The following is a 23,423-nucleotide window of genomic DNA, read 5'->3' on the forward strand; positions in this document are numbered from 1 at the left end:
CTAGTCTCTACTTATAGAAGACTCCTCTACACGCCTGGATTGAGAATATTTATATCTATTGGAACAAATTTTCAACCGAGCTTCCATAATCAGCCAAACAAAGTGTAGTGAAACTCCCGAAAAGATTGGCAATTAATTCCAATTAATGCACCATGAATAGATGCAATACCGATTTCCGGTAAAAAAAGAGAAAGACATACTGCAACACAAAAAAACTGACAATCATTTTCATTTGCCCTGCTTTGGCTACGTCACTTTTCCGAAAATATTCACTTCGTTTGATTTTCGAATAAAATAGATTCGTATAATTTGGGACAATTCAATAACAGTATGTCTTTCTATATTCACAACATAAATTAATTAAGTGCTTAATTATTATTGCACGTGTGTCTTCGCACGCATCAGTACAAGATCAACAGAAGATCGAAGAAATCAGTAAACGCCATATTTTTCTTCGACCTCTTACTCGTCTATTTCCGGTCAAAGTGTTTGGTTGATTTTAATTGGAGCCAATTATCAAACACATTTCGCGGTCGGTTATTCGCGTGATGTTTATTCCACCATCACCCAACTTTATGATCGATTTTTTTCTCATTTAGACAATTAAAATAAAGACAATGTTTCTAATTTGTTTGACCATGGCTCGAGTAACGCAGTCAATCAGTATGTTGTGCGGTAATAATTGTTTGGTTGATAATTTACAATACCCAGTAGAATGAGGCTCACTAAGAAAAAATTTCAATTGAAGAATCTTTATTGGTGGTTGGGTGAAAGACACATCAACATCATAATGTAACTTTGCTGCGTTGAACCATGAGGAAGCAAAACGCTTGCGAATGAAATCCTGAGAAAAAAGATTCAAATATTGAACAAAAAGTACCAACTACTTGAGCACGGCATTGAGTCAACAGCAAAATTGTTTCACCCAGTGTAGTTGTAAATCGGAAGAAAAAAATAAACATTCCCTTCAACCGACACTGCTCATGTCACGAGCAAAGATATAGCTTTTTTTCTACACAATGTCGACTGCCATTAGTGCTGATTTTCCTGCAGACGACTTGTTGCATAACTGTTGCAATACGGCAGCCTCTGCACAGCATATACACACCGACTCAATCCCTGCTGGCAATGCTAGAGCACATACAAAATCGAACGACACATAGGCTTGATATAAAGCCTGTGGATACTAAAGGTCTGGTTTTCTATTTCACCTGGTGCACGTGCATGGTTTTTAATGCTTCAGCGGTAGGCAAGGAAAACCGATTGAATGAGTGAATATTTCAGCTAAGTTCGTTTTCTTGGCCCCAAAGGAAATAAAAATTGCTTCGCGAAATGATACTGCGATAATCGGCAATTATTAGTAATTATGGACGATATCTTAGTTGTGGGCATTCAGCAAAGGGAACTAACATGTTTGTACAGAAATAAAATCGGTCCAATTAGCAAGAATTCAATCAAATATAATTCCAATGGAAATTGGATTGTAATATACCTTGTTACAACGTGAGTTTTCATTCGATTACCGCGATACCACCGCATCTAAGATTAATTTACAAAGAAATATTGAGGAATCAATGCCATCTAAGCTTATGAACTCGTAAATCCAGGTGCAGCGAAGAAATATTTAACAAATATGTGATAACAAAACCAGTTCTTGCCCCAGTAATTTCCTAAACCGCTAGTATATACACTATTTTGTACATAGCAGCTACACGTTAATGAAGTTCCATCCAGCAGCTGGACCGACCTTAAAGCAGATAGACTTTTGAATGCTTTTGCTCATGAACTATTATGTGTAAATTACCAAAGCCTCCGAAGTGGTTCAGCTCGGGGATTTTAAATTAGTGCAGCTAGAAGAGATTAAACGAAATGTTTCATATGAGTGTCATTACAAAACTCGTTTCCTAAACGGTTTAAGCTTCGTTGTGTTAATAAATGTATAATTCCATCATCGTCTATTTGTTCTAGTGTGACGGTCCAATTATATACTCTACTTTTCTTGCCTTTGCCTTGATTTGCGTTGGAAACTAAATGTAAATTCTTCATACATTAGAGTTGTTTTTTACGAATTTATTTTTATGTATGCTTCGCGTAAAAAATGACTTGAGTGTAATAGTCTATTGAAAATGCAATTTGAAGAAGAATGCTGTATTTATGCATGCAAGGGATTCTCATTATCTGCAGTATTAAATATACAACACTATTTATAATTCATCCCCGGGAAAACAACCTCTCGAAGCCTCTATTGCCTTTTCTGCTACCTTCTCTACTCTCACCTGGCTGACGAATTCGGTGCCGTTTAATTTCTCTCTATTGTTGCCAAATATCCACATCAGTATGCCAGTATCAAAGAGAAAAAAAAGTGCACGCTCCAGCTTCAAGCAAGTTTCATTTTCGAGTGACTTCACGGAAAAATCTACTACACTTTCCCGATCAACCGGTGTTCACTTTTACTTTCCGGTGTAATTGGCTTAATTTCGTGGCTAGTAATTTTGCAGACAGCCATGGAAGCTATCGGCGTTTTCGGCTTCAAAGCGTAAATGCAGAAAACGTCTAATGGATGGGCACGGTGAGCTCGATGTTAAATGAAAACCGGACGAAATATTTTGCTAAGGTGAAATTGCATTGTAGAATTTCGCGCACTTCTAAAGAAAGAAACTGGCTCTAATTTTTTATCAACTCTGTGTAAATTTTTACTAGGGTATGAAATGGGGAAGGTAAACAAGAAAGCTACCAACATAGCTCTCGCCATCTCAAGCCCCTACCTAGCGCCTCCACGCGGCCATACCCGGTAATGCTCTACTGAGTAGCTAAGCTAGGAGGTGCGATGCTGGGTAGTTCCGGTTGCCTGATTTTAAAACTGCGCTTATGGGCAGACAACTGAGCCACACTGCCAGGTGAGTCTAATATGTTATTCTAATGATTTGTTTCGTTTTAGCTCATCAAGCACCTCCTACTGTACAGTGAAATCTTTGGCCGTGAGAAGTTTAAATAACGTACATGGATGTCACAATGAAAAATTAAATTAATTATTGGATATTAGATGCACTAATGGAAACTCAAATGACGCAATAATAATTTATTAGACGGATTGCTGGTGAGATTGTTCTATTTTTGCTCATATGTGTCCCATTTCATTTTATTTTTACGCTTATATATTCATATCGTATATTACACGTATGAAGATTGCGTGAGCTTTTGCGCATCCTCTTAAAGTAGGTGTTCAACTAACGCATCCTCTTAAAGTAGATGTTCTACAATCGTAAGGACATGGCCGGGTGTATTGTGTACTTACGGGTACACCTTATCAGCCACCCATGGTGTGTACGGTTGTGTATGCTATGCTATGCTAACTTTGTGTAAATTTTTACGATATCAACCAGTTTTTTCATGATACGTTACCAGTTACGCAGCTACTCAAAACACTGATCATAAATTGTTGTTTAGGTTATTGCTTTTCTATACACAAACCACTAATTTACTGTTTAACTTCAAAATAATTGTTATTTCCCATTGCGCGTTGAAGTTGTAAACAAATGTTTTATGTTGCAGTAATCGCTTTGTTTGCTGGGAATTAGTATTGACAATTCGCCTAATGTATTGTTTTGTTTGCGGTTCATAGGTCTGGTAAGCGTTTATGGATCATGCCTTGGCACTTTGTCCATTTCTTCGTCGAATCACAGAAACTAACGGCCATAAAGATAAAATGAAAAAGCTTTTAACGTGAAAAGCAGCTAAAATTAACTTTTGTGCCTTAATCATTAGTATTAGGCAACACATGCGGAACTACTGGAATTTATCGGAGGCTTTGAACGACCGAAAGGGTCTTTAACCTTTTCGGGTCGTAAATAAAAATAAACAAACAAAACTTCCAACGCTTTGTAACTCAATGAGATGCAATCAAGTTACTGATGTTCGTCCCAATTGAAATCCGGCATGATTGGTTTTAGTCTTCGCGTAATGCGATTCGTACCACAAAACTATAGTGTCTTGACAGGGGCCTCGTTTTGGTTACAGACGAAATAAAACGCTTACATTCGATTCTAGAAATTTGTAGTGTTCAAACAAAGTATTTATTGATGCAGTTTGCGCGAGTGTAGTGTTTAGTGTTGCTGGCTTTCTGTGGCATGCTGATCATGTCGATTGACAAGAGATAAGTAAACATTTTCAAAGGTAAAGTAGTTTCCCATCACATGTCATGGAAACAAAACACCCAGGTAACCAATAAGCATTTCCAATGCAATTTAAATGCAAGCCAATAAGCATTTAAGTTGCCTTAAATGCTACTTAAATGCTATTTTGGCAAAATATGCGGCTACTTTACTGCTAGCTCTCATATAGTGCTGGCAATGCTTATTTGCAGCTAGTTACCGACAAGAAGAATTTAAATAGAATTGTGGATGCCAATTTACAACAGTTATGCAGTCAAAAGGCTGATAAACAGCAACCTGCAGTATAAAACGCCAGGGATGCTAATAAACGATTGATTTACTGCTTACACTAATGCTTATTGGTTACCTGGGTAATCAACCCCAATAAAATTCTTCCAGATGCCAATTATCGAAAATTATTTTCGATATTTGTTGACGAATAGTGGTTTTATTTGACATGTAGTTGGCGTTATGGTAGAGATGATCAAAATTTAAATCATTTAGCAGAATTATATGAAAATTATTCTGGAAGTATGAATATTTAAAAAAATTGTTTATAAAGGCAACCTCGGAATGACGTGTATATCCACGCATTCTAGAAATGGGTCCCTGGATGAATAATAGAGATATCACCTTCCATCTGCAGGATTAAAATTAATTGCATTTACAGAAACAAACTTTTTGGATGCAAGTAATTTTTTTTACATAAAAGCGCTGCCGGTCAGCGGGCGATCCATCGCGATGGATGGACACACACACACACACACACACACACACACACACACACACACACACACACACACACACACACACACACACACACACACACACACACACACATGAAATAAAACGCTTACATATAACAGTAGATCTGGTTAGACCAGGAAGAGCAGAAATATACAGAGTTGGAGCGCACAGCGGTCCAAAATCCAAAAAGGCGTAAAGTGGGATTTTTTTTCCTAGTATCTTTTGCTTTCATTTTATCGTTTATGGTTTTCAGCATTGTTGTCCGTATGAAGATGCCCGTCATCGCTAGTCATCGTTTACTACAGTAGGATTTCGATCCTGACAACAAACGCGTGTCGCCTATGTTGCCGAAATCGAAACCGTGCCAAAATCGAGACCCTTTTTTGATATGAAAAAATTGAATGTAAATGCGTTAGAAATTGACTGACTATTTTTAAACAACTCTTGCAACCTTTTTATGTTTAAAAAGTCCGCCAAGAGCTATCCGTCTGGTTCAAATAAGTTTTTGGCAACCTGTTGTAAGATGTAGTCCTACGGCAATAAAAATATTGTACGAAACAATCTATAACCGCAAACTGTTTTTCATGAACACACTGAGGGCATCATTTTTTCGTCGTTTAAAGCATGTATGCGGAAACTGACTGATATTTAAGCATATTTTTGAAAGTGAAATGTTTTGGTTGCCAAAAATGAATACTTTTAGACGAGACACTCGCGTTAATTCCATCGTCCATTCAAAAACCACTTATTTTTCACAAAAGCATGTTTCGCAACATAGCCACACCGTGGCATTCGAGTGTTGCTTCGAGTTTCCAGTATAAAACCCTGCAAATGTAAAAAACGTACAGTATAAAACCCTGCAAATGCAAGCTACTCCGCAACATGCATAATAGAGGGCGCTAGCGTGCAAGCAAAATGTGTAGGACGATGGATTTTGAAGAATTTTCTACTATGTTTGTCAGTTCGTCAGTGCTTTTATTGCCAAAATCGAACCATGTCAAAATCAAGCCATGCCAAATTCGAAATCCTACTGTATAATAAACATAAAAAAATAACTTTTTTGTGTTAGGAAATAGAGATGCAGTTTCTTCGAAAAAGTTGTAAATAACGTAAGCAACTTTGCTAAAGAAATAAAATTTCTATCTTTATCGAGTGCTGACTGCTGAACTATAGAGCATATTATTTAAAATTTCTTTAAAAATTAGTTTTTTATACTTAGCTTTCGTTAGTTGCATTTTATAAGAATACATTGTTCTAGGGAATTATCGAAGCACTCAAATCGAACGTTTTTGCAGAAGACCGCAAATCTCCTGGACCTTGACTTGCTCAGTTATCGCATTGTGAAGCGGCTGCTACATTCTGAGGAAACGCGAAAGTTCTACCAGAAACAAAACGGATCCTGCAAAGGCTTTGTGCCGCGAACCGAAATGTGTCGGGATAAGAATGGCAGTATCTTGACGGACGATCGTGAGGCGATTGAAAGGTGGAAGCAGGCCATGGATATGGTGTAACAAACGGGAATGAAACAGCAGCTCCAACGATAGACGAAGTAAAGGAGGCCATCATGCAGCAAACAATAAGAACAATAAATCAGACGAGAAGGATGGCATCAGAGCGAAAAATATATATTTGATTGGAACCAGAAAAGCTAGCCGTTTGTATGTACCGGCTAATTGTTAGAATTTAGGATACGGAACAGCTACCGAAGGAGTGGAAAGATGGGGTTATCTGCCCGATCTACAAAAAGGGTGACAAGTTGGACTGTGAGAACCATCGAGCGATTACCGTTCTCAATTCCGCCTGCAAAGTGCGGTCGCAAAACATTTTCCGCCGACTCTCACCAATTACCAGCAAGTTTATCGGAACTTATCAAACCGGCTTCATCATACGGATTAAATATTTACACTGCCGCAGATCCTTCAAAAGAGCCGTGAATAAACACTCATTTGTTCGTTGACTTCAAAGCCGCTTTTGATACCATCGACCGGAAAGAACTATGCAAAAATCTGAACTTCGTCAAGATGATGGTCTCTCATGCCTACTGTTCAACATAATACTACAAGGTGAGCAGATATCAACACGCGGATATCAATTTGCCGTTGACATGGATATTATCGGCAGAAGCGGAACCGAGGCCGATCGATGCCGCTTGGGCAGTAGTATGATGATCGGTGATTGGCTTGATCAAGACCGCCTACATGGTGCTTTCTCAGATATTATTACATTGTCTATCCCCAACAGTCAAAGAATTGTAGAGAGACTTGTTTGACCAACGATACTAATTTTGGTTTTAATGATGGCGTTTTGGTCATCGGGTTAGTAGTAAACTAGTTTATTTGGTGTCTAGGCCAACGTTTCAAGGATTTATTTCCTCTTCATATGTTTTTGCCCTGATGAAGAGGAAATAAATCCTTGAAACGTTGGCCTAGACAGCAAATAAACTAGTTTACTAGTAACCCGATGACCAAAACGCCATCATTAAACCAAAATTAGTAAAAGAATTTGCAGGACAGTTTATTTAGAGCCGCGTTAATACGGATCAGAGTTTTTACTCCCCGACGTATCCATCAGAAATGTCGAAAGTACAACGTACAGTTATCGAGAGCATACGTGCTACATCATATTTTTTATAGATTTCAAAGCAGTATACTATTCAGTCGATCGAGAGAAGGCAGATAATGCACCAATACGGGTTTCCGGATAAACTGTGATCCAACGAATCGAGACGAGTGGCATGGTTTTCAACAAGAATAACCAACTTCTAGGCGTACTGTTTCTAAACAGTTTCTAAGCCCGCTTTTGGAGTGGCACAGAGTGGCACGTTATCATTAGAAACTTGGCGACGGCGGAGGTAATTTGTGCCACTCCAAAAGCGGGTGCCAGAAAGATTGGACTAAGAATCAATGCGCCAAATCCAAACATATCTATAAGAAGTAGGGACTCAAGGAAAGACAATATTCGCCTTTCATGAAGAATGACGGCGATGAACTTGAAGTGGTTGAAAAGTTTATTGATTCTCTTGTCTCCACTAACTACAACACGAGTAAGGAGATACAACGATACATTCTTACTGGAAGTTGGGACTACCTTGGGACCCCCCGCAAGACATTTCGATCAACGAGCATGCACCCCCTAATGAAGCTGACGATATACAAAACGCTAATCGGATCGGCAGTGTTTTACGAACTTGAGACCGTAACTTTGTTTCACCCATTATGACCCGGGCTCCGTTGAAATCACATATTAAATTTCATACGCTAGGACATAATTGATTCAAGAAGACAGACGTGCACCTGCCGTATTGCAGGGAATTGTGTGGTAGATAGTTTGTGGCGGATCAATACTTTCAATTTAAAAGCTTTTTACGGATGTTTCATTCACTAAAGTGCATGTGAGTACCATCAAACGTAAGCAACAAAAGTGTATTTCAGTTAATTTTTTTATCAATTTCAATTTTATGATAAAAATTTCCAACTTTCTTTGAATTAACTTCATCAAACCCACCGTGTAGTGTAAATATTTGCTGCTTTTGCTGCCTCGTATTTCTGCTAGTAACGATTTTTGGCAAAATTGTTTCTCCATCGGCGAGGTTATTGGATGAATATTGTTCAGCGTAAAATGTTCGACGGAGTATAAACAACAACCGGATAATTGCCACCAGATGGAAGAGAGATTTAATAGTGACGATGCACCAGCTGGCCGGAATAGGAATTAGCGTCAATTAAAATCGTTCAGGTAATCGATTTTGCTTCTGTACGAGCAGACGATAGGTTTTTAAGGTTACAAAACATACTCATAAACAATTTTTGTTGTGCAAGATGTTTAAAGTATAATATGCGGCTGGCGGAAAATTGCAGTGTTCTTATGATAACAATACGGAAAACAGTAACACTGTATCTATTCACGACCGTAGCTGTTGGCACTGTTTCGGTTTGAAAACAATACTATTGTTCAAGGCGTGTAGCCTCCATTGGTAAAGTTACCTATTGGAAAGTTCGAAAAGCAATCAGTGCATTGCAATTGCATGCAACGTAAAACTCAAATGTAATTGCAGGATCATAAAATGAACGAAGTTGTTTACTACTTACAAAGAATTTCCCGTCGGAGAACCGGGTTTGCAGTGTCCGCATTACGGCGTCTTCAGTTAGTGGCCCCGGTAAGTGTATCAGGTCTTCCAGTTTTACAGTTTTGCTGTCGGTCGTGCCGTTGATCCCGGTTGTACCAACGCCACTGCTACCGGATCGACAACCGGGCACCGAATGATGGTTAATGCTTCCGCCGGTTAGACTACTACCAGCTCCTGATCCCCCAATAACCCCTACACTGTTCGTAGAATTCAGGTGATGGCCGGTTATACCAGCCGCTCCCGTCGTTCCATGAAGATTCTGGCCTTTGGTATTAAAGCCTACGGTTGTCCTACGCGGAAGCGTTCCACCACCCGTTATGCCACCGCCGCCACCACCACCACATTGGGCTGTATCTGGGTAGAATGAAAAAGAGAGAAATTTAATATTATGCCCAGTTTAATCATTAAAGATTGAATTTAAATGATATTTTTAACGTTCATGAATTGAGAAGTTACAAAGCTAATTTCTTTAGTTATATAGTTTTGATCATAGAATAACAACAGTGCGTAAATAGCTTTTCCGATTGATGCTATTCTGTTATTCCGAACCTGTAATGAAAGTTGGTCGTAGTGAAAAGCATAAGTAAGAATACCTAATCAAGAGATTTCTCAATGAACATATAGAGGGACGGGTTTCTCGCGCAAACATTTCGCATTCCATTCCTACTACTGACAAAAAGGAAACTCCGTTCGATTGCGAAACGTCCGACATTCGTGAGTTTATTTGCGCCACGGGCCGGCAAGAAAGAGATTATAACGGCGCGAGTTAATGTTTGCTCATATATAATCCCAATAAGAGTACATTTATCACTTCACTGTGCAGTGGTAAGCGTCACCAATTTCCGATTTCAACATAAATGAAGGTTTGCTTGCAATTCCCGTTTATTTTTATTTGCATCGTTACCGTTGACAATGATCTCGTTTGGCCGGATGGTCGAGAATGTTAGGTACAGTTGTGATTTATTTCCGGTTATATTACTACTGGATTAAATTTTTAAATTTCATTTTAAATTGACCACTTGTTTCTATGAAATAGAAAGTATTAATATGCATAACTATTCTTATTGTTATTTAGTTTGTTTCCCAACATTTCGCTGAATTCTTCTATCTCGAATATTGTTATAAGGACAAGGACGTGCGTATTCTCGCACCTAACCGAGAGCGAATTGAAGGTTTCTAACCCAATTTTATGAAATTTCGGTAAAAAACACTTTTGACTGTAATAATCTGTATTCACTGTAACAGAGATAACCGGAATATTTGACCAATAGAATGATTTGTTCAAGTTCAAGTCATGTACAGATTAATTTGTCACTAAGAATAAGAACACAAAAATTCCCCACTGATATGAAAATATAAATCAATTTTCATTCACTACAAATTGTAGTATTTTGTTTTTAATTTCAGCTATTTACACTACTACAAATATGCGAGACAGATGTGCCTGAAACACTTCTATCATGTTGACATAGCTAGTTTTTGAGTGACAACCATTTGCTTCTGGTGCTACTGTGTTACCTAACTCACTGCGAATATGCGTTGTGTTCGCGGGATCGTGTTGGTTCGAAAGGTTTCGAAAAATATCGCCCTTGTATCGCAAATATCGTTAATTTTGATCACTAAAAATAACGTACTTAAGCCTCTAACGGGTAAGACCGTCTGTAGACGGCCTTCGCTTTTGGAGCTCCAGAGCCGCATATGTAATTTGTTTTTAATTGGCAATGTGCAAAATGTTTTCAGAACAGATTTCTTGACATTTTGATACTAATATCATAACATTCTGACCATGCATTCAAAAGTTATCATCTTTCAAAAACAAAAATTCCGAAAAATTCCGAAAATAATTAATGCGCGAATATTTTATTTCCTTTTTCACTTTTGAAGGAAAAGGACATCTAGAACAAAATGATTGACCTACGAAAATTTCTAAGAGTAAATGCGTAAACATTACTTTAATTTTTTAATAAATCTGAATTGGAAAAATATCTGTGGCAGAGCGTTAGACATGAAAAAAAAGATAAAGAGAAATTGGACTTTTTCTTACCTGGCGCTCTTCCAGATAATTATTTTTGCATGAAAATCAAAACTTAAGGTTTTTTTGTGTGTACTTTCATGATAAAATAGTCATTAGGTTGATCGCAACGTTTTTACGGTGTTGCCCGTTAGAGGGTTAAACGTTATATTTCAAGTGCCAGTAGTACGCAATGCGTTTATAGTGAAACTGAATTGTTATTTGTGCAATTTTTCACAAGTTGAATGCAATAACAAAAGCACAACTTACAAAAAACGTTTGTTATCGATATTAGTTGCACATGCGTTATAAACGAATAAAATAGTAGATTATCTTTTTGTTGCAATAATACGTATATTCACAGTAGGTCAGTAGACAGTAGCGAGAGGCAAGACACTGTCGAAAATATATTATACTTTTCCCTTAATATATTTACCGTTCCCACCCATGAATATAACCTAAAGCCCTATAAAGGTGTACATTTATAGGGCTTTAATAGGGCCCAATCTATACATATACAAAAGGATTTCTGTCTGTCTGTCCATATGTTCCTTATAGAATCGAAAACTACTGAACCGATCGGCGTGAAAATTTGTATGTAGAGGTTTTTGGGGCTAAGGAAGGTTCTCTCGATGGCAAAAGACCCCTCCCCCCACTAAGAGGAGGGGGCTCCCATACAAATCTATACCTATAAAAATGGATTTCTGTCTGTCTGCCCGAATGTTCATTATAGAATTGAAAACTACTGAACCAATCGGCGTGAAAATTTGCATATAGGGGTTTTTGGGGCCAGGGAAGGTTCTTATGATGGTAAGAGACTCCTCTCCCACTAAGAGGGAGGACTCCCATACAAATGAAACAAATTTCTGCATAACGCGAGAACTAATCAAGCAAATGGAACAAAATTTTACATGTGGGTGTTTTCGGAAAAAAGAATTTTTTCTATTGTAAATTGAAACCTCTCCCCACTTTAGGAGGGGGGGGGGCTCCTATAAAAAAGAAATACAAATTTCCTCATAACTCCAGAACTAATCAAGCAAATGGAACCATATTTGGCATGTGGGTGTTTTTGGAGGCATGAATTTTTTCTATGATGAATTAGGACCCCTTACCTTTTTAGGAGGGGGGGGGGCACCCATACAAATGAAATACAAATTTCTTCATAACTCGAGAACTAATCAAGCAAATGGTACAAAATTTGACATGTGGGTGTTTTTGGAGACAAGAATGTTTTCTATGGTGAATTGAAACCTCTCGTTGCTTTAGGAGGAGGGGGGTTGCTCCTATACAAATGAAATACAAATTTTCTCATAACTCTAGAAGTAATCAAGCAAATGGAACCAAATTTGACATGTGGGGGGCTTTGGAGGCAGGAGCTTTTTTAATGATGGTTTGAGACCCCTCACCCCTGTGGTAGGGGCATAAGGACTTTCATACAAATAAAACTGAAATTTTTGCGTTACTAGAAAACTAAGCAAACTCGAGAAATTTTAGGCTCATAAAACATTAATCAATAACAAGACCACCAAAAACTATCAATAGTAACATTAGATAATTCAGCGCGAGACGGCCATAGGCCGCGAGTATTGCCGGCGACCTGCCGTCGGAAGCGCCGGCCACTGCGGGGGGAAGCCACTCGTAAAGATCACCTCTATCTAGGTTTATTTATTTTCCTAGATCTACTGACCTCTATTACTTTCCTTCAGTTGGGTCACCCCTGCGAAATGGTACTTTCTACGAAAAGATTTTCCGTGAAATGATACATCCCGCATAAGGTTTTTCGAAATGGTATTCTGCGAAACTCTGTATTCCGCGTTATGGTCAACCGAGATTGGTGTTCCGCAAAATGGTATTCGGCGAAATGGTTCGTAATGATGGCGAATATTTAAATGCTATCCGCTTTATTTTATCAGGCTGAGCGATGGGGGGAGTTGTTTTCTACTTTACTCTGAGGAAAATTTGTATATTAAAACACCCATGAATTCCTCAGAAACTTGCAAAACTCGAGATTGTGACAAAGGTCATCCGAGATTCACGATTTATGTACAACACAGTTTAATTTGTGGCAATACAAAGTTTGTCAGGTCAGCTAGTATATTAATATACGATAATATTATGAAGTGTCTTACCCCTCGGACAGTAGTGTATATGAACGATTTAATGTACACTAGCGCCACAAGAAAGCTGTTGTCAATGCGAAACTAGTTATCTTCCATGAGCCGGTATGTAGGCAATACCGACATGTTATCCGTTACCAAGTTATCCATCTGTTTCTCTTTTGATCTGCTTTTGAAGGACAGTAGTCCACCGAATAGGACCCTGGGTAGTGCTATTTTCTCACTGTAATTTCTCAGGATTCTTCAAATAGATACAGCTGGTTTTGGTAGGCGATAAGCCTTTGATAAGTTCCAACTATGGCTGAGCGGCAAAATAAGCCTTTGATAAGTTCCAACTTGGCTGAGCGGCAAAATTTTAATATTTGTCTTATTTTATTTCAATTCGATTTTTTTGTCAATCAACGAACACTCAATTTCAATCTGAATTGCCTTTAACTGAAAATAACTCCCGAATTCCTGAATAAACTGCTTAAGGTTAGGCTATGTCCGATTTTTTTGTAAACCCTCGTACAAAGTGTACCCTGTACAAGACGCTTATTTGACCGGTTGTTCTCTACGGACATGGACAATGCTTGAAGAGGACCTGCTAGTATTCGGAGTTTTCGAACGACAAGTACTAAGAACGATCTCTGGCGGCGTACAGGAGAACGGAATATGGAGGCGGAGGATAAACCATGCACTCGTACAGTTCTATGGCGAACCCAGTATCCAAAAGGTGGTTAAAAAGGTTGCTAGAATGCCGGACAACTACCCTGCAAAGATGGCCACCAGAAGCACAGTGAGTAAGATGGTTAGACCAGTTGGAACGACATCTGGCGGAGAGTACTTGGTGTCCGAGGAGTTGGAGACCGGTAGCCCACAACCGAGGTAACTGGAGAAACCTTGTTCAACAGGTTTTGTTTTAGGACGGCAAGCCACTTAAACAAGTGTCGAGACGCTCAACGAATTGGCGACGAGTAGCCCAGGACCGAGTACAATGAAAAAAAAAATTCTTGATACATGGCTCTATGCTGTAGAGAAATATTAAAAGAAAAACATCAAGCTTGAGTCGATTAAATTTTAATTGTAACGCCCTTTAGCTCTTCAACCTTGATTCGTTCAAACTTGATTGACTGAGTGATAATAGAACTGAAATTAATTCATCTCTGTATTGTTCTCGGTTATTGACTGATTTAGTTTTTGATGGGGAGTTCAATATTAAATCTAATGTATTCAGTTATGTGGAGTTCTTACAGCTGAGGAATCTAAGTTTGTACACTTCAAGGGCATTTTGAGTGGTTTTAGGTAAATTTTAGTTAAATCTAACTTATTGACAGATTAACATATTTAAAATTGTGACTCAATTTTATCATATTTTGACCTGCAAAACAAAATATTGGACATATTTGCATGGTCATTCATATCGGAGAGCATATTTCAGTTGAATAAACTGCGTTTACACTAGTTGAAAAATAATCTGATGTTTTTCAATAAAATTAATAAATCACAAAAATTTTCCGACAGTTTACTTTCAATTGAATTGAAATACCAACTAAATACAACTACTGTACTCCTCCTACCTAAAGTGTTTTATAATTTAATCTGTCAACTAATATCTTACAATGTACCGGCAAATATTTACACTCAACATTTACAATGGAAACACAGCATTCAAAGACCGCTCGCCACGGGATTGTTTTCCCTTGTCCAATTGAAAAGGAAAGTAACACCCGTACCCGCGCACTATTATGCAATGCGCGTGTTAATAGGTTTCGCCCGCGTTATCTGCAAGAATGGTGGGTGAAACGGCGCGATGGAACGGCAGCAGCAGCGGTGTGGTGAGGTGGACTGAACGAAATCCGTACAAAAAAGTACGAGCAAAAAGAGGTGTATCAAGAGATTTGCGAACAAATTAATATTCCACAAGCGCTGCCCGGTGGCAGACTTGGACGCACGTGCGAACCGTGCGAGTTGCAATCGGGCTCGGACACGACGATCCGGTTACTCCGCGATGGTTCACATGTTTTATGATGTATTCCGCTCAATCGTTTTCATTCATCAATGTTACAATGCATGATGAAGGTCAATGTATGAATCCGATAGTGACCATAGAGTTTGAACACGCCGAAGTTCTTCAAATAAAAGAATTTTTCAATTACAATAACAGAAAAAATAATTATAAAAATCTCTCAAACATCCAATAACTTGTTATTGGCCTAATTCTTCAACAAACGCATCATATTAGCTTCTTTCATTTGGGACTTGTCTATTTCTAGCGCTCGTGCTCTCCATTATGACCAAACGATACCAGTCACTGGCCCGACTAGATCTAAAATCAACAGTCAGTGGAGCCGCTGTAGCAATTAAGTATAAGGCTTCTTGGAATCGTTAAAACGGCCAGTTCACCGATCGATGCGCCGCCTTTATCGTGATAGGTCACATCTGTATTTCAAATATGCTAATCCACATCCCAAGCATCTTTAACTCAACCGTGCATGTGTTAGAGCCGTTAGATCAAACAGGGAATGTGCATAGAGCAAGGCGGACACTCTTCAAATTAGGCTGGTTGGAGATCTTTTCATCTTTTTATCGTCACCATGTCAGTTGGTAATTAAGTGATCCGCGAAGCTAAAGTGAAAGAAACACCCGTTCATCGGAAAGCATTTACTGGTTTAGTAAACTGCAGGATTCAATGCAGTGAAGCGGATGAAAACTCCTTTGGTGGAGTGGACGAGGAAAGGCAACCATCATCACGGCAGCTTCTAATTTGTTTTTAACTGGGCAATTCCGCAGCAAGAGCGACTGTTATTTTTCGATTTGCTACCGTTGCAATCAATGTCGGTGCTCTCCGGAATAAAATAAAACGTGTTGCTACTGGTCACTATACAGGTCTAGGACCTTGGTTTTATGATTGTCAATTTTACTGTTGACTTTGATTGCACATGGCAGTTTCAATTTGCTAATCATTATGTAGTGCAATTTAGCTAAAAATACAGTCTATAAAATAGAAAAACATTCTGCTTGAATTTAAATTGCAAAGTTTTGAACGCTGTTATGGTTCGAATTGAAGAAAAGTATTGTTTGTCATTGAAAAGTTATGATTGATTATTCTGGGAGAAAGCTGTTTAGAAGCAAACGTAAACAAAAAAGTACTTTGAATAAACCCAAAACTCCAGCAACTCGATAACTGTTCCGTGAGATATATACAGGCTGAGTAGTAAAAACTGTCAGTAAAGTAAATGGTCACGAACTTAAGACGCTTGCAACAATTTTAATTTTGAGTGTATTTTGTGTAAAGTATGCCCATAGCATTTGTCTTAAATTTTTCCAATTCAAATCTTTCTCCTATTGCTTTAATTACCAGTCGCAATTTTTGTTGAAAAGCGTTACGACTGGCTCGCACAATATCCTGATATCCGCTCACTAGTTTGCCTAGTACATAATTCCATGCATAGAAGACGAGACGATTCAAATCAGGCAAAGAGGCAGGTTGCTCTTTCGAAGCAACAAAATTCGGACAATTATCCTCACACCAAGCCTGTGTAGCTTTCGTTGGGTGAGACGGTGCAGAATCTTGTTGGAATCAGTATGGTGTATTCTTGAAGTGTTTTTTGACGAGAGGAAGCAAATAGTTCTTCAAAACACTATCGATGTAATATTTAGTATTGCTTTTAACACCAGGATCTATGAACAGCAATGAAATCTTTAAATTTTTGGAGGAACATCCTCATACCAACACCCTGGAAAAATCCTGGAACTTTTGAACAGACAGTTTGTCTCGGGAATATCAGAAAGATGTGCTGCGTACATCCAATCTTTTTGTTGGTTGTAGTGATCCTGAGCAGGAACAATTCTTCGTCCGAAAACAGAGTTTCACAACTACCGTGCCGTGTACCCATTGCTTTTTGTGTGGAATTAATTGATTCTTGAAATGAATTTAATTCTTGCAGTAAGTGGATACAATCGGTCAAAAGATAGGGTTAGTCGCTCACTTTTTTATAACTGTCGATTTTCAGAACATCTTGTTAGGACATTTTGTTAGGATGAGAGGACTTTATCACTTTTTCTGGCGTACTTCCCAAGCACAAATATCAAATTAATATTATAATTCTGAACGTCGTATAGAATCTTCGACCTGTTGGGACGAGGGGGTTTTGTTGCATTTGTCTTTAAAAATAAAGTAATCAAGATCACAGAAAGCAATTAAATACACAATTGTCGTTCCTGTCTGTGAAGCAAGGCGATCACAAAGAAAATGTATAGGGATATTTGACCTTGAAACGTTTCGTTAATTTTCACTAATTAGTGATTGAAAAAGAAAGTTCAAATCACATAATTGCTACATCTATTATGAGTCGATCGATTTCGACATCAAGAAAATCCATTCATAATTTAAAATCTTTCGTATTTTCGTGACGCCTTTGGATTTTTTGGAATGATACCCTATCATAAACTTTGCCGTAAGACGCAGTCCTACTTCAAAGCGAAAAAGAGCACGAAGGAAAACGGGTCAAAACCGAACAAACGGGGGAAATAGGTGGAAAGAAAAGAATAAAAGCAGGCATGAAAAAAGAAAAATAGGACAAAACACCTGTCAAGATGGGAAGCAAAACTAAACTTAAAAGAAAAAATATAAAAAAGAAAAAGCGGGAGAGAAAAACAGAGTAAACGAGGCAAAAAAAGTAGACTGGACAGAAAAAGAACGCAAGAGAAATGAAGAAAAATGAGAGAAATGCAGGAAGAAAACGTGAAATAAAGTGTGGACCAACAAGGAAAGAAAGTGTGGACAGAAAAAGAGACAAAACGGGATCGAAAAGGAGTATAAAGATAAGAAGAGGAAGAACAGAGCTTACTTACTTATGTGTCCATGTACGCCGGTCCGGCAGAACAAAGGGATGAAATCAGAGATCTCCATTGCTGACAGTTATCCGCCATGACTTTTACCTGTCGCCAGGACAGGCTCTCGCCTACAGCCCGGATGTCGTTGGCTAGGCTGCGTCGCCATGAGCCTCTGGGTCTGCCTCTTCTACGCTGTCCTTGTGGATTCCAGTCGAGTGCTTCTCTGCAAACCTCATTCGCTCCTTTCCTCAGGGTGTGTCCGATCCACTTTCACCTACGTTCACGAATTTCTGTGGCTATCGGCCGTTGATGACACCGACGATGGAGTTCCTCATTGGATATCCAGTTATCAGGCCACCAGGCTCGAATGATGTATCGCAGGCACCGCTTAATGAATACCTGCAGTTTTTGCGTTATCTCCGCTGAGACGCACCACGTTTCGCAGGCATACAGCAGTACGGATTTAACGTTTGAATTAAAGATTCGGGTTTTCGTACGTAGAGTGATCTGGTTTGAGCGCCAAATGTTTCGCAGGCCTACAAAGGCACCCCTGGCCTTCCTGATCCGTGTGGCTATATCAAACTTGGTACCACCATCGGGCGTTTCTTGGCTACCAAGATATTGAAAGGCTTCTACCTGCTCAACTTGTTGTCCCGCTACTGTGAAGTTGGTGGAATTGTCAGTGTTCAGTACCATAGACTTAGTATTCGCTACATTGACTGTGAGCTCTCGGAGAGGTCATCTAACTTGCTCTGCATATCGTTTCGGCGTTGTGCGAATAAGACAATGTCGTCGGCTAGGTCGAGGTCATTTAGATGCTCCATCGTTAGAGGATTCCAAGGCAATCCTCGATTTGGTCTACTGTCAATTGCTCCTACTAATATCTCATCCATAACGATGAGAAACAGAAGCGGTGATAAAAAGCAGCCCTGTCTCATGCCAGCAGTAACCCTTATGGGAATGGACAAGGCGCCGTCGTGCAAAACCTTGCACGAGAACGCCTCGTACTGAGCCTCGATGAGATAGACTAGCTTATCGGGAACTCCTCTACGCCTAAGTCCGCCCCAGATCTTTTCGTGGTTGAGTCGGTCGAACGTCTTTTCGAAGGCAACGAACGCCAGCAGAAGAGAGTCTTGGCATTCGTTGATCTGCTTCAATATAACGGGGAGCGTTGTGATTTGGTCTACACTTGATCGGCCTGTACAGAATCCAGCTTGCTGCCGCCGGAGAGTAGCGCCGATCTTCTCCTGGATCCGGTTGAGGATTACCTTACAGAGTACTTTGAGAGTAATATAGAGCAACGTGATGCCACGCCAGTTACCGTATTCAGTTAGGTCTCCTTTCTTAGGGACTTTGACCAATATGCCCTGCATCCAGTCCACCGGAAAAGTTGCGGTTTCCCATATATTGCTGAAAAGCTGATGCGTCATCTGGGCTGACAAAGATGGGTCAGCTTTGTGCATTTCGGCTGAAATACAGTCTATTCCTGGCGCTCTATTGGATTTCATACTATTGATGGCTGCAACAATTTCATCCAGCGGTGGTGTTTCCGAGTTGACGCGAATAATTCGACGAACTGTAGGCGTCATACGCTGCAGGTTTTGTTGGTCTCTGACATTTGAAACTCGGAAGAGTTGTTCAAAATGTTCAGTTCATCGCTTAAGTTGTTCTGTACGGTCAGTCAGTAGCTGACCAGTACTATCCTTTAGCGGCATCTTTGTATTCACCACTAAGGCGGTGAGAAATATCGTACAACAAACGTATATCACCATTGGCGGCGGCGATTTCTCCTTGTTCGGCTAGAGAGTTAATCCAGGCTCTCTTGTCCCGCCTACAAGCACGTTTAACAGCCCTCTCCAGTTCGGCGTATAGTTGACGGGCAGCTGTCTTAAGGCCCAAACAGAGTACTGCGTCAACATATCCGTCAACGTCAATTTGACAGCAAACCCATGGGAAAACTGTCAGAATAACGCTCACGGACGCGTTGACGCAGCATTCTGTTTAGCCCTTTAGCCGATCTGGTCCGCGCTCGCTCAATGCCGGCTTTCGCCTTTCTCCGCTCGTCGATCTTCCTCCAACAGAGTAGATGAACGGAAAAAAAACAAACGGTGAACGAATGAAAAACGGGATGGAACAAAACAAGTTTTGACAACCGTTAGATTGGAACTAGGGCGAACCTAGGTTGTACCTAAGCAAAAACAAAAATGTCTACGACAATCAAAAATCACTAAAAACAAGGATGATGATGGTTTGATTGGAAAACATGTTGTTTTTGGTTTCGATATGTTTCAAACAAATTTCAAAAGATTGACAAAATTATTTCGAAAAGCTATACCGGAATAATTTTTAACCCCAGTCTTGATGAATTATGAAATTGGACGAGTTATTCGCGAAAGTTCCCGAATTCGGGCAAAAATAGTAAAGAATGTGTTATCTTGTGGTTTGCCATCACACCACTGACTGCTCACACCATTTACGCGGGAAGGCTCCGACACTTTGTCTCTGTGCCCGTTACACGCTACCAGCAACTACGCAGATAATGTGTAAACAATACACATTACACAAGGGCAAATCCTCCAATATGGCATAAATACCAGGATGCCTCATCCTCCCCATGAATAAAATGAACAATTCAATATGTATTATTCTAGGTCAATTATTGTAGATCATAACCTATAGAGATAATCGCTCTCCGATAATATCACAAGCCAAAATAGAAAATACTATTTGTCGTAAAATCTTTGTTAGGACACTATTATCCCAGCACATCTACCATACCTGGTCATTGATATTGTACGGCTGTGAATCTTTCCTTCCTGATGTCAATGGTCATGAGATTGTACTTATTCAACGTTTTAAGCTGAGACATTGGCCGTAGACTCATCTCGATTCAATCTTCATAGGTGTTGGCCTTGGGCTTTTTCTGACTTAACCCTAACGAATATTTTCCTTTCTCGGCCAATTTTGATATGTGTTGACAATGGGCTTTTCCCGGCTCTATATTAGCACACGTTGACCATGGAACCATGGTCCTCGTAGTGAACACTGACAATCCTACCAACTGCGGACTAGCGGGAAAACAGCTTGAACAGTTTGAAGCCTTTCAATATCTTGGTAGCCAGACAACGCCCGATGGTGGTACCAAGACTGATATAGCCACAGGGATCAAAAGGGCCAGGGGTTCCTATGCATGTCTGCGAAACGTAGGGCGTCTCAGCGGAGACAATGCAACAACTGCAGGTTATTAATCGATGCCTGTGATATATCATTCGTGCCTGGTGGTCTGGCAACTCGATATCCAGGACCGGGGCTTGCCAATTTGTCGCTCCACGCAAATTCTTAAAATGGCGCCCCCAGAACCAATGAAAAATAGCCGAGGTTGCTGTGTGCAGACATTTTACTACCTATACACTCGCAAACGCACCGTCTCGTAGCGTCTTTCTGCATAACCACTCACGAGGCAAACAACTCTCGAGCTGCCCGTGAGGGCTAGCGGCCCACTGGGATACAGATTTTGCATTACTTTTTGTTTTCTTCTTCATCTTACGCCCTTGATTCTACACGCGGTTGGGAGTGTGAGTCCTCGCGAGTGATCGGTATTAGTTGCTCAGGCTGCAACGACATGCGAGAGCGACGCCCGTGGCTGTTAGCTAAATACACACTCGCAAAAGTCGTTGCAGTGCATGAATGAACAAGAGCGGGAATCCAAAAGGAATGCTAATGCCGGCGTGTTTATTAGAACGAATACGCGCGTGTGAGAAAATTAGCCCACACAAGTGCGGGCTTCGCAACGCTGGTCACAGTCAACCGCCATTTCTTTTAAATAATTGTCGGTTTCTTGAAACCCATTATTAGAATGATTAACCTTCAAAAACGAAAAAGTTCGATTCATATTTCCTGTTACTTTAGAAACTTCGTCCTCATATCTTGCTACTTCATCGAAGATGAATCTGCTGCTTGCGGATTCTGAACAGATTCGAAAATCTCTCCCGAAAAATTGCTAAATAATTTAACATCAAATAATGCCACTATCCCACCACGTTTATCTGAATATTTGATTGTTGTGTTTTGTTGCGAATAGATTTTCATCAGGAGGAGGTGGAGCACAAACGGAAAGCGAAGAATGGCGTAGGCGTTGAACCATGCACTGCAGGCACTACTTGGAATGATTCTCAAAGTACACTTGTCGAAAGTTGGGAGAGTACGATAGATCGGTCACGTCGCAAGAATACCGGATGACCGTGCAGTGAATTTTCTCTCTTCTGGACCTTCATCGGCCTTAAGGGCCCCATCACGTGCGCATGGAAACGGAAACGAATAAAATGTTGGCGGGTCATTCAGGTCGAGCGACAAGCCCATCTTCTTTTGCCTGCTTGGTTCGTGGCGCTCATACACAGGCGAGAGTGTTGACCGAACATGAATTTTCATCAACATTTTCGGCCAACATGTTCGTACATGTATGAGGGCCTTTAGGAATAGACAGACCCAACTTACTAGATAGCTCGACCAGGTTGAAGTCGATTTGTTGGTGTCGAGATGCTCAACGAATTGGCGGCAAATAGCCCAGGACCCAATACAACGGAGAGAAATTCTAGATACACCACTTGCCATCCCGGATTTATGCTGCTAAATGAGAAAGAAGAAAGCTTTAGATTAACCACTTATTATTAAATAAATACAGCTACAGCTTTTTTACGTCGTTACAGTTTTTACAGGCGAAACGGCGCCCCCTCGGAGTGGCACTCCAAGCAGCTGCTTGTTTTGCTTAAGGGAAGCGCCGACCCTGTCGATATCCAACGACGAACTCCTTCGTCGATGTCATCAACGACTGATAGCAATAGAAATTACAGGAACGAAAGTGGAAGTAAATCGGACGCACCTTGAGGAAAGGAGCGAACGAGATCTACAGAGAAGCACTCAACTGGAATTCGCCAGAACAGCGTAGAAGAGGCAGACCCGGAGGCTCATGGCGAAGAAAAATTTGATCACTACAGGGTCAATAATTCCACTGACAAACTGACATGACACATAGAACAAAATCCTTCAAAAACCATCGTCCTACACATTTTGCTTGCACACTAGCACCCTCTGTAATGCATGTTGCGGAGTAGCTTGCATTTGCAGCGTTTTATGCTGTAGGGTTTTTACATTTGCATGGTTTTATACTGCGTTGCATGGTTGCGAAACATGCTTTTTTGAAAAATGAGTGGTTTTTGATTGGACGATGGAATTAACGCGAGTGTCTCGTCTGTTTGTCTGTGATAATACTAAACATATTTTATATATCCAGACTCTGGATACGGTCATGTTATTGCTTTGTTATTCAAATAACACAAGTAGTTATTCTCATGGTCTTGATGAAGCAAAATTTTGATATTATTTTTGTTAGGTTTTGTTAAGTCAGCCAAAACAAAACCACATTTTGATGTGAAGCTATTCGATTTCCATAACAC

General features: G+C 39.9%; 1 protein-coding gene across 1 annotated transcript in view; it reads right to left on the reverse strand.

Annotated features, from left to right (window-relative positions):
• LOC128740293 (myosin-G heavy chain) overlaps nucleotides 1–23,423 on the reverse strand; it is a 147,448-nt gene that overhangs the window by 19,460 nt on the left and 104,565 nt on the right. Inside the window, exon 5 of the mRNA XM_053835831.1 lies at nucleotides 8,987–9,378. Coding sequence (XP_053691806.1) covers nucleotides 8,987–9,378 — 392 coding nt within the window. The remainder of the gene's footprint in view (nucleotides 1–8,986; nucleotides 9,379–23,423) is intronic.

Source organism: Sabethes cyaneus, chromosome 3, assembly GCF_943734655.1.
Source record: "Sabethes cyaneus chromosome 3, idSabCyanKW18_F2, whole genome shotgun sequence".
In the NCBI taxonomy this organism is placed as follows: Eukaryota; Metazoa; Arthropoda; class Insecta; order Diptera; family Culicidae; genus Sabethes; species Sabethes cyaneus.